General features: G+C 35.1%; 1 protein-coding gene across 1 annotated transcript in view; it reads left to right on the forward strand.

Annotated features, from left to right (window-relative positions):
• Window positions 1–19,361, forward strand: part of LOC150094426 (S-methyl-5'-thioadenosine phosphorylase-like) — a 97,382-nt gene that overhangs the window by 15,973 nt on the left and 62,048 nt on the right. The window contains exons 3-4 of the mRNA XM_090412315.1: window positions 1,435–1,493; window positions 18,916–19,083. Coding sequence (XP_090268441.1) covers window positions 1,435–1,493; window positions 18,916–19,083 — 227 coding nt within the window. The remainder of the gene's footprint in view (window positions 1–1,434; window positions 1,494–18,915; window positions 19,084–19,361) is intronic.

Below are 19,361 nucleotides of genomic sequence, written 5' to 3' on the forward strand. Positions count from 1 at the left end.
CTATGGTATAAAATGTATTATAAGTTTATAATAACCTTAAAATAATAATAATCATTTGTGATCTAATTCCAAACCCAGAGATCATTTTTTTTTTTACTATTATCATTTATTCCTGATATTTCCATAATGATTTCAAGCATTGTTTCTAAATGGATTAATGTATTGGGCCAGAGTGTTTCAAGCCGAAGTCACCACATGACTGTTGTGGACACACAACTCAACAATAAGAACCATTTCTGGTACCTTAAGCTCTACTCCTATCCCATGGTTGTCTGTTTTATAAAATCAGAAATGACATGAACCTTCCTAAACATTAAGATCTCTCTCTCTCTCTCTCTGCCTCCAGATCTCTCCAATCTGGCTTGTTGAAATACTAGATGATGATCCCCAGGACTGGTGGAGAAGACTGGAATGAATGTATCTTGATGCTTTTGGAGCTAGCTAAACAGATTTAGGACAAGACAAGGCTACTGTGCCTTCATATTATATCTATGGGGAATTTCAGTGGCTGTGTGTGTGTGTGTTGTACAGACTATGTATCATATCATATCACTGACTGCCCCAGAGGTGTCAGGAAACTTGCATTTACTCAGGTAATTTCATCAATCGGTTAACTGAACTGTCAATCTGTATATAGTTTTGCTCAACTGGAATGATGGGAAAATGAGTGTAGACATTAGTTTAACACAGCTGAAGTAAGATTTTGAAATCTAGCATCCACAAGTACTGTATTAGTGGAACTATTCTGGAGGAAGTAAAGGATGCAAGAGATCTTGGGATGATGTTAGGAATTTGAAGTTCAGGGTATATGTTGCAAAGGTGATAGGCAATTGAGAGGGTTGCTTCAGTACTGAGAAAGGTGTTGAACTAGCAGTAATAATAGTGGCTATTCCCAGTGTCTTTTGTATGATCCTGATCAAACTACATCTGGATTACTGTGCTGAGATCTGGTTATCATGATTTGTTGGGAATAAAAGATACAAAAGCAGATAACAAAAATGATGTGATATTAGGAAAGTTGGTTGTAAGGATAGACTAAAGGCATAATCTCCTGAATTTGGTGGATAGAAGACAAAGAGATGATATGATCAAGACATAGAAACTTGTGAAAAGTAATTTACTGGATGCATTGAGAGATTTTTTCATATGTAGGAAAAGGGGCTATCACTGAAAGAGTAAGAGGGGAAAGTCACTTTTTTTTTTATGTGGAAAATGGTTGAAACATGGAATACATTGCATGAAAGGGTGAGGGCAGTGAATGAGTTTAAGGAGTGGTGTGCGAGTCTCCTGACTCCATGGAGGTACTGAATAACAACAAGATAGTCTAGAGCAAATCATCATGCAACACATATTGCTAATAAGCAGTAAATTTTTTTATCAAATTTTATCATTTGCTCCTCATCATATATTTGAATAATTTTAATGTTTTTATAGCCATCTGATGTTCTGATTGAAGGAAAAATCAAAAATGTCAGCTGTGTTTTACTAGCTAGGTGAGTTGTGTATAATATTTGTTTTTATAGTATTTTTTTATTATGCCGTTATTCCAAGATTTTTTTTTTTTTGCAAAGGGACTAGAATTGTTATCTTTTAAGATTAGACAGATTTATTCATTCTAAATCAAAAGGATTCAAAAGGTAATCTGTATACCATTATTTGAAACCTACCAGAGGATTACAGAATTGGTGTTTGTCAAAAAACATTCCTGTTTCAAATTAAATATCAGAGTTGTCTTTTATCTCATTTTCTCTTTCGTGTTAGACTTCAGTGGCCTGTCATAATTAACTTGGTTTACAAACCTGATACTGCTTATGACGTGGACAGTTAATCACATCTGCATTGTATACTATGGTTTACACAGTGATTATAAAAGAATGTATTGCTCTTTTGTTTGATTGGAATTTCTAAAATAAAAGGAGAAAAAAACTTTTTTTCATAGTCCATTCAGCTATACTAAAGAATTTTTTTTCCAAAAAGTATTATGTACAGTTAGTACCATAATTTAATTCAACTTTTCAGAATTCTATGTAGATTTTATCTGAGACCATAAGATGTTCATTTACTCAATTTGCTTGCTTAGCATATTTAAGAAATAAATGGTGTGTTTGGTTTGGTACTCTGATTGGCATAAAGTTTATTTCTACTATCAAACTAGTGGGTGCCATCTTCATTTTTTTCTGTCCTAGTACATTAGTCACTGAGTTGCTATGTTTACTCCTATTCTCATATTAACACCTCAGTATTTGTGATGTGTAAATAAACCAAAGCCCCTTATTTCAATGCCACACACACACACAAAACATACCTTAACAGTATTCAGTTTAAATATTTAAAATGTTTTTCATTTCTGTCTTGAACCATTTCCAGTATGCTTAATTTGCTAACATATTCTTATTAAATGAATGTTTTACAAAGAAGTATGCTAGATCTCATGAAGTATTCTTCATGATTTAAAGGAAAAGTATTTTAATGTTCAGAATCAGACAAAAGACTCCTTATTTCCTGTACAGCTATAATGATTGTGAAATGTGGAAAGTCACATAATATCAGAGAAAAATTAATATCGCCAGTTTTATGAGAGACTGTAATACAATTATGAAATTCAAATGAATAACATAATTCCAACTTATAAGTGACTGTTTTGAGAAGGAATAATGAGATGGTCCGTAATATCTAAAATCAGTTCTGCAGTTAATTGCAAGCAACTGAATTTTTACAATTGGATGAGAGCATATGTTGACAGTTTTGAAAATAACAATGGATTTATTAATATTTATTAACTGTTTCATAGAGGGGAAAAAAAATTACGTGAAGGGTGGATTCACTGTAGCACCATTCTACAACATGAGCTTATAGTCAACTTGAAAAGTAATATACATCGTAAAAGAAATCTTAGGGAGTTTTTTCAATATGTGGCCAGTAGAAGGAAGAATGATTATGGGAGGGTGATGATGGGAGAATGATAAACACTGAGGAAGATATTATAGAGGTGATAAACGAAAATTTAACACCTCTACTGTGGTCAACTTGAAAAGTAATATACATTGTAAAAGAAATCTTAGGAAGTTTTTTTGATATGTGGCCAGGTAGAAGGAAGAATGAATATGGGAAGGTGATGATGAGAGTATGATAAACACTGAGGAAGATATTGTAGAGGCGTTAAACGAATGTTTAACACCTCTACTGTGGTCTGTTTAGCATGTGGTGATATACCTTCAAGTCCCATGGCCTTGTTGACATCAAGTTTACTTAAAACCTCATATACCTCCTGCTCATCAGTAGTTCCTTCCCCATTCCCATCGCTTTCAAGTTCTGCATTATGTTATAATGGGAATGGGGAAAGGAACCACTGTTACATTCCTATTGTAACATAATGAATCAGAGTTTAGACCTATGATTTATTACTACTACTAATCGTATTTCATGTGGCAGTGAGTTTGAAGCCATCTAGTGTGAGGTGGAATCTAACAAGATCGATTACATAGTGGGGTGTTGTTACAGACCTAGTGGATCGGTTGCTAATGATGAAGAAATGCATCACCAAATAGACAAGATGAGCACGAAAAGAGTAACCATAATGGGAGACTTTAATTATCAGATATTGATTGGGTAGCAGTAGAATCTCATAAGAAGAATGAAAATGCATTTATTGAGCTGTTGCAGGACAATTTCCTCAAGCAGCATGTGACAGAAGGAACTCAAGGTCAAACAGTGTTAGATTTGAGTTAAAGAGTTTCAGTTAAAGATTTAACTATTCTGCCTTGGTTGGTGACAGTGATCATGTGGTACTCACTTGGGAAGTGACTAAGTTTATGAATGTTCCATTCAGAAAAGGTTTCATGCTGAATTAAAAAGCAGAAAATTATTACCAACTGAGAAGTATACTGAGTTCACTGAAATGGGATTGGTTGATGGATGGGAAGAATATTGACAGTGCATAGGACTCATTTAAACAATACTTAAATGATGCGATATCTGTGTGTCCCGAGAGTTCTAAGAATAAATAGGGTAGGAGTCAAATGGATGTGTAATTTTTTTAAAAGAGATTCATAAGAAAAGGATGATGTGGAAGGAATACCATGTGCATAAGGGTGATGTGCAATATGAAAATTATAAGAAGCAGGCTAGAATAGTCAACTGTTGTACAGAAAGCTAAGTCTTAGTATGAAAAGAAACTGGCTCTGCATGCTAAAGATAACCCACAGTAAAAGAAAGAATGAATATGAAAGAATAACTCTTCTAAATGCAGATGGTGTGAGGGTTACAGATGCATAAGAGGATGTTTAACTAATGGTTGTCCATTTTGTTAAATGCTATCAACCTGATGTATGCAACATTGCGCTCACTGCTACCTCTTCACTGGAAGAAGAAATTCGGTGTATGAGATATTAGAGCGTTGCACAAACTGAATAAGAATTCAGCAGTAGGGACTTTGGGATATCAGCATGTGTGCTAAAAGAGCGTTCAGCTGAACTGGTTATTTCTTTAACCTGGCTGTTTAATATAAGTCTCAGAACAGGGAAAATTCCACAGGAATGGAAAGAATGTATAGTAATTCCATTGCATAAGGGTAGTGCAAAGACCAGTGTATCTCAGGAGTGATGAAGATTTTGGAAAAATTGGTTAGGGCTCACTTTCAGAAATGGGTTGATGGTGAATCTCTACTTTGCAATGAGCAACATGGGTTTACTAAGGGAAGGTCATGTTTTAGAAATTTGCTCACATTCTATAACAGTGTTAGCATTGAACTAGACAAGAGGAATGGATGCACCATGATACTTTTCAATTTTGCTAAGGCTCTTGACAGAATACAGCATGATAGACTAGCATAAATTGGAGAATATGGGTTTGGATTATAGAATATTAGCACGGATAAGAGGATTGCTGACTGACAGATATCAACAAGTGGTATATGGGGAATGTGAGTCTACAAGATTTAAGGTAACTAGTGGAGTACCACAAGAATCAGTAATTGGAAATATCATTCATGTATAGACTGAATGATATTTCTAATATCATTCAGTCTATACATGAATGATTTTGGAAAGGATTTGACAAGCGACATACATGAATTTGCTAATAATGCAAAGATAGGTAGGGTAATAAGGAATGCTGCTGATATGCAGTACTTGCAGAATGATTTTAATAGGTTGGAATCGTGTGCATGGAAAATGGATGTCAGTTCAGTGTCAGTAAATGTAAAGTCATTCACTTTGGCATGATTACATATCCAATTTCATATTATATTGGTCGGATTATGCTAGAAGAAACTGGGGCTGGCGATCTTCGAGTGTAGGAAGTTGAAGTTCAGGGGCCATGTAGCAAAGATTACAAATACAACTAAAAAGATAATTGCAGTGTTGAAACGAACATTCATATGGATGAACATAAAGATAAGGATGTCATTTTGTCTCTTTACAAGGCATTGCAAAGACTTCACTTGGATTATTGTGTGCAGGTCTGGTCTCCTGATTTCCGTTGTGATTCTGATATATTGGAGAGAGTGCAAAGGAGAGTGTTAAAAATGATATCAGGATTGTGGAATACTGATTATGAAAACAGATTGTGAATTTGTAGACTGCAGACACTAGCAAACGGGAAAAAGAGGGGTGAAATGATTGAGACTTACAAAACTTCTGAAGGGGTCATACAGGATTTCATTTGAAATTTTTCAATTTATGATAAATTTAGGGTGGGGAATGGACAAGAGGGCATCTTTGGAAACTAAGAATGAATGCTGCTAAGAAGGGGATGAGGGCTAGATTTTTCTCTCATCGGGTGGTGTGTTATTGGAATGGATTGCCATTGGATGTTGTGAGTGCAAGCAGTGTGAATGAATTCAAGAATAAGTATGATAGCTGGTGTGTGTGTGTGTGTGTGTGTGTGTGTGTGTGTGTGTGTGTGTGTGTGTAGTATGTGGCCTATCTTGATGAGTCCCTGACTCCCTGGAGGTCTCTTTTTATGCGTATCTTTTTTATGCAGTTTCTTACTATTTTATGCACTTCAAAACTTATATACCGTTGTACATAATGAACAGTGTGTTGCAGCATATTCTGGCGTAACGTGAGTAACATGTAAGTAGTGAGTGTCCACGAAGTTTAATTTTGCATGCGAGTAAGTGTTTGTCTTTTCTTAAATAAACGTAAAAACTTATTCTGATTGTAAGACCATCGGTTTAATACACATATGTACAAGAACGTCGACTAGTTTCACTATCATACTGTCAAGCTTTGTCAAGACTAAAAAGGTGAAAGAAAATAATAAATGCAAAAAAACGAAAAAATACAGTAAACCGTTAACAATGGTTAGGCAACTAAATTTGACAGCTCGCATGACAATGTATGCATGAAGCGAGATGCTTCATTCATTATTGTGAATATGTGTTACATAGTTTTTGGCGTACTATAGTTCTGCTATACTTAATGAATTAATCAGATTTTTTCATGTATCTTTCAATACTGTTCCTTGATTTCTGTTCAGGTTACCTGTTCGTAGGACCACTGCTGCTGCTTTGAAAATTCGGCATCTGTAATCATCTTCTATATATGGCATTGAGTTGTTTTCTCAACTTCTAACCATGCAATAGACTGGGAAAACAGCTCAATTCCATATATAGAAGAAGATTACAGATGCCAAATTTTCAAAGTAGCAGTGGTCCTACGAACAGGCAGAATTTTCAAATGTTTGCTTTGAAAATATTATGTCAAATATTTATATTTTTAAATAATATTTATTGAAATAAATATGTCCTTTGCTTTCATTCCTAGCCAAGTACCATTATATGGATCATTACATTTCAGTTTTAGAAACGATTTTTTTTTTATTTTGTCTTTATGAACAACAAATGTTAAAATGTTAAGTTGCATTACTCAGTTTCTGATTGTGAGTCTTTTTTGTATCAAAAATTTATATCTAATGATATTTTAGCAGTGATTCTTCACCTTCGTCTTTTATTTATTTATTTATTTATTTTTGTATTATGCACATTACGATAATATCCAGTGCATATCCTTGTATATATGTTGAAAGTATATGAAAAATATCATATATGGAATGATTGAAAAGTTTTGCTAATTTTGAATTTTCTAATGCTTATCCCCCCCCCTTTCTTATCCTCTCCTGGGACTTAATTGCATAACTACTCTAAATTTCTACAGGTTTGAAAGCTTTCTAGACAGTATTCAAAATCTATTACTTCATTTTACTGTTTTGACAAAAGAAATATGGCAATCAGATTGTTGTACCATGAAGCTTCTAATTCTCTACTATTTATTTGTAATCTAAAATCAGCTGTTCTACTGTCTGCTGAAATTATTTGAAATTTTAGAAATAATATGCTATATTTTCACCATGAAAAATTGTTTATATGCATACCACACAAAAGAACGTTCAGTAGTATTATATTTGTTTGTTTTTAAAAAAAATCTAAATATTACTACTTCTGTTACTGCTGCTTGTTGCTATTTCTGAAATAATCTACATTTTAGAAATACTTGATAATATCCTCTTAGCTGGAGGAAAAGCTAAAGGCTTATTACTCTCGGTGCTATTGAGAAAGGAAAGAGAGAACACTAAAGTGCCCCAAGCTATAGTGCAGAATACATCAAGAATATCTTGTTTTCTTTTTGATTGTTGATTACAGATATCCTAACAGAAATACTGACATTGCTTTTACATGCTGATACATTATTTATGCCAAAATAATTTTTTAATTTATAACGATCGGTTTCACTTTTATTATCGAAAAATTATAAATTATTTCATACATTATCTTGAAAAAGAGGATTTGAATTATTTTAAAAGAAAAGGTGCATATGCGTTTCATAATCATCTCTTTTTTGGGGGGGGTATAGACCTATTCAATCTGCAGATATTTCAGAGAATATATTTTATAAATCATTCGCAAGACAGCTGTTACAAACGTAAATCACTTGGGGAACGTGCCCATTCATTTTAGCGTAAAATAGTAGCCAAAGTTTAGTTACTTTCCTAAAATGTTACGTCTGCTGATATTAGAATCTTATGTGAATAATTTTTTTCTGACATGATTTCTCTATTCGTTATAATATAATCAATTTCCAGATTTTTTCCCTCCTGCATACTCTGTGTTGTATGTAGTGATTTCTTCTTTTTACTACAAGAAAAAAAATCAGATAACAGAAGAAAAATATGTAGAATTTTCTTTTTCAAAGAAATTCAACCACCTTTAGAAATAAAGCGGTTGAATTTACAATGTTCTTTCTTTGTGTTTTGAAGAGAAAGTGCAAATGATTTTTTTCTTACTATTTTTGCCATTATAACATCTGATATAATTATAAGAGTGACATTTTACCATTTTTCTCCCACACGAGAAACAGAAATAAGGTAGTAATAATATTGTTGATTCTGTCAAACTTCATTATATCAGAAATTTTTATTACAAAACTTTCTGCAAAACAAGAAATTTGGAACCCATATCACATAAATGTTGAGTGTTGGCAAGGTGAAAATGTTCACGTTATTATTTATATATTTTATTTATTAATTTTATTTTTTCTATTTATTGGTGAAATAGTTTACCTGAAATACTCTTTCCAGTTACTCTTGAACTGGAAAGAGTATTCCAATTCCTCTTATATTTTATTCCTTTGAAAATACAAAAATATCATTCTGTGTTATATAAGAGAACTTAAAAATTCGCCTTCAAGATGAAATGGAAACAGTATATTCAGGTATCTCTCTATCAATATTTGTAGTCCTGAAAAGGACAGTTTTGATGGCCCTGAAAAGAAACATTTTTTATTTCATACTTATTCCTTTCTGCCAAGTAATAAGCTCTAGCTAACGGAGATTACTAACCCCCCCAACATGCACAGTAGGCAGCACACTAAAGAGCCTCGAGCAATATCTGAATATTTTACATGCAGAAATTTCTTGTTTGGTTTTTCTGTCTTACTTTATTCTGATATTGCATCTGTAAGATGACAGTGATTTTAAATATTAATTTTGCCTATTATCAAATATTACACAATTTCCTGCTTTATAATAATCAGGAAATAATATGAGGGGTGCTTAAGGGTCAAAGCTGTATAACTGAGAGGAGACCTCCACATACCCTTTAAAGGAATGCGGAGAACCAAACCAGGGCTTCTGACCTAATGTCCAATCCTCACCTTCTCGTGGTGCACCCTGTTGGGTATCTACTTGGATACTGAACGAACAAGGATGGGCTGGCAATTTGGGATTTAGCCGACCAAATTGTATTCTTATTGGTTAAACCAAAATAAAAAATGATGGTACAACATGACAAAATTTCATGCTGGCTGGGGCGTCGCCCGGTTAAACAAGGCCCCCGTTGTTTTCGCCAGGGAACCAGGGCGAACAGCGAAAAGTCAGCTACTGGAACAAATCTGAAAACACACCCCAACTCAACATCACCAGAGTTAAAGATCGGTACTATCAACATAAGAGGCCTGAATGGCAATCTGATAATGTTGGAGTCTTGACAAGTAACAGACTGATTTGGAGGAAAATTGTAGATAGGAAGTTAGTAATGATGTAATTTTTTTCATGTAGTACTGTCATATCCTGTACACCCCTTGAGGGTACATGGCAGGAATTTTGTAATGATGAAGAAATAATATGCTAATTTATAATAATCACCACATAGTTTCTGAATTGAAAAATTAAAGTTATATGGAACAATTACTAGAGAAAAATAACGAATTAAATAAAAACTGTACCTATGTTTCATAACAGTTTTCGGTGTGTGATAGTAATGCAACGTGGGGGGGGAAAACTCTCAGAGGCGAAATAAAGTTCAATTCTATTGTAAACATATGGAATGGAAGTTTCACATTCGATATACATATTTTGAATGATAAAATATAAGCAAATGTATCACTTACTTTAAAAATTTAAGTATAATATCTGAATTATGCAGAAAATATATACATATAAATTTAAATCATAACTATTAATTTCATTTTGTAATGACCAATTATACAAGGAACACCATGAAAGTGAAAGTATAAACAACAGTAGATTACTATATAAAGAAAAAATTTAGTGATATGATTAAAGAATTTCATGTTTTTCTCTATAAAGCAAAGTCGATCAAGCACATCCTAAAGGAAATCTGTGAAGTATTATTTGATTTCGATGATTTTGAACGAAAATAATATAATCTAGAACGTCGGCAGCCGGTTTTCTTTTCTTTTTTTTTAAATAATATTTCAAATAATTATTGAAATATTATTGCAATAATTATTTGAAATCGATCAAGCACATCCTAAAGGAAATCCGTGAAGTATTATTCAATTTCGATGATTTTGAACAAAAATAATGTAATCTGTAACATCGGCAGCTGGTTTTCTTTTCTTTTTTTTAAAATAATATTTCAAATAATAATTGTGAATTAATTTCTTCGAGACCAAAGAAAATGTTTTCTCGAGTAAGCGATTAGAAAAAAATTATCACAAAAAAATTAAAAATGAAATTAGTTCTCCAAGGTAAGGCAATATTTAAGTGAAGAAATTATGCAAGGATCTTTATTTTGTCCAGACATTAAAATTGTATTGTACAATAAAAAGAGGAAACAAAAATATAAATAATTTCGATATTTTTAGTCTATCCAATGTAACTAAGATCCAGTTACACAGTATAGAACAAGAAAGTGTGTTTCTTGTTATAGGCAACTGAGAAGCAGCTATGAACGTGAGATCATCCGATTAACTGTTCTCTTCAGCGTGAGGGATTATCACACCTTCTAAACAGCATTACAGCCAAATTGCTCTTCTTATCCATGTTCTTTCAACAGGTGGGCTGAATCATATCCAGATTTAGCTGGACATATATAGACGTCCTGGCTGTTTGGGATGGTTTGAACACTATCTTGTATACAGCTAATTTAGCGTTCCGACTTGTTCCATAAAAATTTATTCATTCGACTTCCTACCATACCAGCTTTGTTGATTCTGTTGTTCATTTGCATATTTAATTTACCATCTTCACTAAAAATCGTGCCTAAGTAGCTGAAATGTTTTACTTGTTCAACAGGTTCTCCGTTCACAACGCAGTTGACATTTTCAACAATTCTACCTATTTTCATTGTCTTTGTATTTTTAATGCTGACCTTCATACCATCAGGGTGATGAAATCAAACTTGCTTCTCCAGCAATATACAGACAACAGACACAGAGATATCCTGTTCACAGATGAGAAGATTTTCACTATTAAAGAGTTGTTTAACCACCAAACATTCTGGTATATGCCCTGGATGGTTGCACAGGACGTGCCATAGCACCAAGGATTCAGAGAGCTCTTTAATTTCCTCTCCTTAAAAATCGATTTTCTGCAGTCCCACTTCCCTAACAGTGAAATTTTATTGTCCACAACACCATTTGGCTTTCCTCCTCCAATTGTACAGATCTAAGTATTGTGCAGGCAGAGATGCTGAAACATTTGCCACCACCATTGACCTTACAAAAATTGTTCACATGTCAACTAGATAATCTGAACCACTTCCCAAACACTTTAGATCTCTTCCTCACTGATGACCCTTCCAAATACACAGTGAATGTAGTAGGGTATCCTAGGTAATTCAGACCATCCTTCTACCTCCGTGCAACAATGCTTTCATAGCCACTCCCATACAAGAGTAGTTTGGAATTATAACAGTGCCGAGTGGGATACCTTCTGTGCCCTGTTCCCATGGTTGATCTGTTGTTTCCAACCCAAATATATGCACTAAATGTAGTACAGAAGTAATCCTTACTACATTGAAACATACATTCCCCACACTACTATGAACTGCCATCTCCTAACTAAATCCTAGCTCTCCAAAAAATGTGCCAAAGCTGGCTCACATCGAGAACTCCATTCTCCTTTAGTGCTTAGTCTCAAGCTCGAAATTGTTGCAAGCTATCAATGTTTCCGAAACAGAGTTTGAAAGAGCAAAAAGCAAACTCACAGCCTGTCCAAACGGAAGCCAAGCCATTTTGGTTTATTGCCAAAGCAATTGGTCATAACTTTTGCCCAACACTATTCCCACCCTATCATACCCAGATGGTTCCATCCCCCCCCCCCAATCATTCCAGATGCCCAATATACAGTGTCCTGTATATCCTTTTGCCAGATCAAAAAATATTGCCCAAATTAGACACACAAAAAAGTCTCTTGGCCCTGATGGCATTCCTCCAATTGTCCTGAAAGTTTGTGCATCAGAACTGACTCCTATCCCATGTTGCATCTATCCCACAGTCTTGAATTTGGCCTATATTCAACCCATTCCCAAGAAGGGGGCGATAAATCACTGCCATCAGACTGCTGCCCAATCTCGCTCACCTATTTAAATTAATGGAGAGAACCATCAATTCCCAGCTGCTATACTACCTCAAAGGCATAAACGACCACCAGTATTGATTCCATCACTGCCAATCAACAGGAGATCTTCTCACATACATCACCCATCTCTGAACAAATGCCATGGAGAAGTTTGGTGAATCTTAAGTGGTTGCAATTGATATCTCCTAAGCTTGACTTACTAAAGCTTACTAAGCAAACCCCCATCATTTGATCTGGCTCAGGACTTCTGCAGTTGGATTGCCAGCTTTCTAAGTGCATATGTGTGATAGTGGATGGTTCTTTATTCTCTCTCCATTCAACTAATATCAGGGTTCCACAAGTTTCTGTCCTCTCACCAACCCTCTTCCTTCTATATATCAATGACCTACTTCAGTTGACCTCCAACCCAGTACAAACTTTTTGCAGATAACAGCACATTGCTCTATGCAACTCGCCTCATCGTACAGACATCAACCTCCACTGCCCTCAATTCCAATCTCCAAGCCATCCTCCAATGGGGTTCAGATAGCCTTGTCAATTACAATGCTAGTAAAACCCAGTACTATCTTATTTCTCGCAAAAAAAAAAAAAAACACTTTCTCTCAGTATTATTTTTGACAACACTCCAGACAAGATGAAATTTCTCTTCTTGGAATCACTCTGACATCAAGCCTCTCCTGGCATAAACACATCACAACCATTGCATCCTCAGCTTCTAAAAAAACTGATTTCTCTTTTACTGAAGACGTTACTTCACCTCTAAAGAGCTGTTAACCTTATTCGAATCATAAATCCACCAAGCTATTGAATATTACTTTCACATTTGGAGTAAAGGCCTCTAATAACTCCCTCAAAATGCTTGATTTAATACAGAGGAGAGCATTTAGGTTGATTAATAACCCGTCTCTTACAAACTGACTCTCCCACTTTTGCTCAGGTATTTGGTTTCTTTATTATGTATATTCTATAAATATTCCATGGAAAATGTTTATCTGAAATAGCATCAATAATTCTCCCACTCAGTGCTAAGTCCATCAGAACAGCTGCATGTGTTCCGACATGCACAACATCCCCATCACAGTACACCTTGAAATTCACAGAACAGGTTTCTTCTCCTCCTCCATCTCTGCTACTGTGTTTTGTGGAACAGTCTTCTCTCTCTCTCTGATGTGTTTCCCAAGGAATACAATATACAAATTTTTAAATCCAAATGTAAACAAGTTTCTCCTATCCTAACCCACTACAGGTTGAATAACCAACCTCTCGTGTATGTGCTGAACATAAAGAGAGGTCCTGTATCAGTGATGGTTTGGTGGGGGGATGATGTATTAGGGGGTATCCAAGTTGCATTTCTGTGAGAAAGACACTGTGCTAGAACCTGTGGTATGGCCCCCAGAATAACACCTTGTTTTACAGTAAGCAGTGGATCTTCCAACAGAATTCAGCCATCTGCGCACAAGGAGAGGACTACACAATAGTGTTTTGAGGTGAATGTACCCAACTACATATCACATATATGTAGTTGGGTACATTCACCCAACTGCTCAACTGGTCAGAGCTAGAAAGAGTAGCCTGCAAGAAATAACACCCCAGCATCACCAGCCTGAAGGCAGATTTGAAGTGATAATTGGCTGTGTTTCCATTGGATGTTGTGCGTGTCACCATTGATTTTGTGGTCGGAGCTTGAAAGAGTATTCTGCAAGAAATAACACCCCAGCATCGCCAGTCTGAAGGTGGATTTGGAGTGATAATTGGCAGTGTGTCCAATGGATGTTGTGCATGCTGCCATTGGACTCGCAGACTTTGGGCATGCTTAAAGCAAAAGGGGGGCATTTTTAATGTCCAGTGCTGGAATATTCACATTTTACATGTGATTTGTTTGTTTTACACATGATTAGCACAAACTTTGTATGTGCTAAAAGTTGTAACAGTATTTAAGTAAGTAAATACAAAATATTGTTCAGGCAATGAAAATCGAGGAAAAGAAGGAGTAGCCATAGTATTCAACACGAAACATGAGGATAATCTTCTTGAATGGCAAGCAATCTCAAGTAGAGTGATGTGGGCAGATATCAGAATGGGGAACTGGACAATGAGACTTATTTGCCTTTAGTGCCACAGAAGGTTCTACTAAGGTAGAAGTGGAGAAATTTTTTGAGGCTTTAGAGAAAGCAACTGATACAATGAAAAAGTTGGTCCTTGTTGGGGATCTAAATAGCAGAGTACGAAATGATTGCCAGACATACAAAAATATTTTGGGAAAATTTGGAGAAAAGAGCAAAGCTAATAATAATGGCAAATATCTGTTGAATTTCTGCTCAAGACATGGACTGGTTATTACTAACACCATGTTCCAACATAAAAATGTGCACAAATTTACATGGAGAGAAGAGGCAAGGAATAAGATAAGTCTCATTGACTATGTTATTGTCGATAGTGATGTTTTCCCACTGGTGTAAATTTCAAATCCTCTGTACACCAGAGTGCACAGAGGATTTGAAATTGGAAGTGATCACTATCTAGTCTTGGGCAGGATAAAATTGAATTTCATTTTGAAAAGCAGAACATTTAAGAAAGTTTTAAAGCGAGTAAGAGTTGAGCAGCTCTCAGATGTGAGCTGTACACTAAAATACACTCCCATTATTTAAGAAAAAATGGGAGTTTGCGAACAGGAACCAAACCTTGGAGATTCAGTGGCAGATACTGAAGAAAAGATTGATTGATTCAGTCAGAGAAGCATGTGGTGAGGTTGTCTGCATGGATAGAAAAATCAGAACTCCATGGTGGACACAGGAAGTTAATGAGGCAGTGAAGGAAAAGAAGAAAGCATATCAAAAGTTCCTGGCAAATAAGTTAGCTTGTGCTCTTAGAGAATATAAAGACATTTGTTAGAAAGCTAAAGACTGTGTAAAACTAGCTAAACAAAACTCATGGGAAGATTTTGGTAAGAACATAGAAAATAAATATCAAGAAAGTGCCAAAATATTCTGGAGAGTGTTGAAGAAACTTAGAAACGGAAGAAAGAATGCAATAAAAGGAATTAGAGATGATAAAGGTGATGTGAAAACTGGAGAAAAAGACATCCTTGAAGTATGGAGTAATTACTTTGAAAAATTGGTAAATGAAACAAGCAGTGATAACACTGTGGTAAAAAAAAAAAACACTCAACAGGCATACATTCAGGAATACATATACAAGGTGACGGCTGAACTGGATAAGGGTAATGGGTTTATAGTGATACTGCTGGACCTGGCAAAGGTGTTTGACAGGATACCACATGGAATTCTAATCCGTAAACTACAATATATGGGAATGGATATAGGATTGGTGAGATAGATAGGTGGGTGGTTGATGGAGAGATATCAAAGAGTAGTTTATTCAGGAGTAGAGTCCAAAAGACGGCCTGTGACTAGTGGTGTGCCGCGGGGTTCTGTTTGACCACTGCTGTTTAATCTGTTAATTAACGATATAGGGAAGGATCTAAGTGGAACAGTTCGTTTGTTCGCTGATGATGCAAAGTTGGGTAGGGTGATAGTGAATTCAGAAGATGTCAAAATCTTGCAGGATGACTTGGATAGATTGGAGTTCTGGGCTAAGGAGAATGGATGTGAATTTAATGTGACAAAATGTAAGGTTATGCATTTTGTGGTGAAAAGATTAGCAGCGGTATACCACATTGGTGGAACTGTACTCCAGAGACTTGGGAGTGTTGGTGGATAGGGAGATGAAGTTTAGGGGGTACATTGCAAAAGTAGCTAAATCAGCTCATCAACTCACTTGGTTGTTGAAAAATACCTTGACAAGCAGAGGCAAGCAAGTTATTGTACCTCTGTACCGAGCCTTCATAAGACCTCATCTCGACTACTGTGCCCAGATTTGGTCACCTCGGTTCCTTCTTGATGGGGAGAAGGTGGAGAAGATCCAGAGGCGAGTGACTAAGATGATAGCAGGTCTATGGAATGAACCATATGAGAACGGGTTGAAGATTTGTGGATTGCAGAAATTAGTTGATAAGCGGAAAAGGGGAGATATGATTGAGACATTCAAATTACTAAAGTGATTCTCTAGGATTAATTCAGAGGATATTTTTGAGATCAGGACTGGTGGTGGGAGAACTAGGGGGACACCTATGGAAGCTGGGCAAGAGTGTGGTTAGCAGGGGTGTTATAGCTGGGTTCTTTACTTTTAGGGTGGTAATTGAGTGGAATAAGCTGCCAGAGTCTGTTGTGGGTGCTATGACGGTGATTGAGTTCAAGGCAAGGTATGTTAGATACTGTGAGAATGTCGTATAGTTGTGCGGACATGATGTTTAGGGCCTCCCTCGATGAGTCTAAGGACTCCCTGGAGTCGCCCGAAATAATAATAATAATAATAATATCTATACTTGAAGTAGAAAAAGCCATCAAAGGCTTGAAATGTGGAAAGGCAGCAGGAATATATGATATTAGACCAGAAATGCTGAAGTATGGAAGTATAAAAGTCTTTCAGTGGCTGCACTGCATAGTTCAGAAGGCCTGAACAGAGGAACGAATTTCCGATGATTGGAGTAGAACTCTCATAGTACCCACATATAAAAAAGGAAATAAAACTGAATGTGAGAATTACAAAGGTATTTTCCTACTGAGTATTCTGGTAAGGTTTATGCAAGTATACTTGAGAAACAGTTGAGATGGATTTTGGAAGAGAAGCTTGGTGAAGAACAAGCTGGATTCAGGCAAAATAGAGGCTGTCAGGATCAGATCTTCGCTTTACAACAAATAGTTGAGAAATCATGGGAATTTAACAAAGATCTGTATTTAAGTTTTGTAGATCTGGAAAAGGCATTTGACAAGGTGCCACAAGGGCAGTTATTCAATACGCTATAGTTATATGGTGTTAATGGAGCATTATATCAAGCAATACCTAATCTTTATTTGAGTTGTAAGTCAGCAGTTAGAATTGATTGAAGGAAGTATAAGAAGATGGTTTAATGTTTAATCTGGTGTCAGACAAGGATGTACATTATCCCCTCTATTATTCATTATCTATATGGATCACATTATGAAGGAAAGTATTAAAACTGGTATCAAAATTGGAGATGTTAGTGTTAATACTTAAAAATCAATCCGTTACAACTCTGCAAGATTCCCTGACTAAATTGAATAAAATAACTGTTGTAATAGATATGGTATGAAGGTAAGCAACAACAAGACAAACATAATGAAATTAGGCAGAAACATTGAAAATGTCAACTACATTGTGAATGGAGAACCTATGGAACAAGTAAAACATTTCAGCCACTTAGGCATAATTTTTAGTGAAGATAGTAAATTAAATATAGAAATAGACAACAGAATCAATAAAGCTGGTATGGTAGGAAGTCAATTGAATAAATTCATATGGAATAAGTGAGAAATTAGTTGGAACTCTAAATTAGCTGTATACAAGACAGTGTTCAAACCAGTTTTAATTTATGGATCTGAGAGCTGGGTCAGAAGTAAAACATTTGACCAAAGACTAGAGACTGCAGATATGAGAGTCCTGAGAAAGATTAGGGGCACGAACAGATGGCATCAATGGCTTTATCATATTAAAAACGAGGATATTAGGAAAGAACTTGACATTGTCAGCATCCAGGAATGCATTAGCAAAACTATTCTCAGGTGGTATGGTCACTTAAACAGAATAGGCAGGGAAAGATTAGCAAAACAGGTGTTCTCTGCCAACATTGCAGGAAAACGACTCAGAGGACGACCAAGATATAGGTGGATTGATATGGTACAAAGTGCCTTAGACGATAGAAATATAAGATCTGATAAAGTTGGAGTCTTGACAAGTAACAGACTGATTTGGAGGAAAATTGTAGACAGGAAGTTAGTAATGATGTAAATTTTTCAAGTAGTACTATCATATCCTGTACACCCCTTGAGTGTCTCTATGGTAGGAATTTGATTATGATGTATTTATGTAAATGCATAAATTAAATGTTCTGTGTGAAAATAACTTTGATAAAATAGTGTAGTGTTTAATTTATCTTACATAATTTAAATGTACTGCAAGTTTTAAAACCTCTTTGGGATAGAGTACACACACACACACACATTTATGTAAATGCATAAATTAAATGTTCTGTGTGAAAATAACTTTGATAAAATAGTGCAGTGTTTAATTTATCTTACATAATTTAAATGTACTGCAAGTTTTAAAACCTCTTTGGGATAGAGTACACACACACACACACACACACAAAAGTGCATAAGTTGTTGGCTGGCTATAGTTCATTGGGTTTCTGCATTCCTTCCTCTTTCAACACCATCTATTTGAAATGTTTATTTCTGTCTTTGTTAAACTACAAAATATTGAAATACTTAATTTTTTAATTTGGTGCACACTGGCTGCAAAAAGTGTTTTAATTCTGAAGTTAGAGTTATTACTCTAACTTCAGAATTAAAACACTTTTTGCAAAGATAATAAATGCAAACATAGACGACATATGACTGAAATTATATGTTGTCTCTAATAATAATTTAACTTGAATATTAGTGAACCTAAATTGTACCTTATCATTTTTTTTTTTTTGTAAAATGATTTCATAATGTATTATTACTATAGACATGACCGTAAACATACAATCATGCCATCAAATGTCAATTATCGAGCTAATGTCTGGGCATTGAAGGAAGCAGGATGTACTCATATTATAGCTACCAATGCGTGTGGATCTCTAAAGGAGAAGATCTATCCAGGCGATATAATATTTCCTGATCAGTTTATTGATAGGTAAGATTTTTTTTCTTAATAGTAAAGGTTGTGAAATAGGTTGCCTTTATAATTTAAAATTACAATATCGAGAATTTTTTAATTGTAGCAAGGAGCAAAACAATTGAAATGTTTTGAATTTGCATATTTGTTATCATGGTTTTTTATGAACCTTTTGTACTGAAATTAATTTTCATGATTCTAATATATTTTTGAGGAATACTGTTGAAAGTTTTTTCACTTGGTTATATTATAAATTAAAGATGCCAAGAAATTATATTCTTGGTTTAATCCTTTAT

The sequence above is a fragment of the Typopeltis vanoorti genome, chromosome 22, assembly GCF_054136105.1.
Source record: "Typopeltis vanoorti isolate ZY-2024b chromosome 22, IOZ_Tvanoo_1.0, whole genome shotgun sequence".
In the NCBI taxonomy this organism is placed as follows: domain Eukaryota; kingdom Metazoa; phylum Arthropoda; class Arachnida; order Uropygi; family Thelyphonidae; genus Typopeltis; species Typopeltis vanoorti.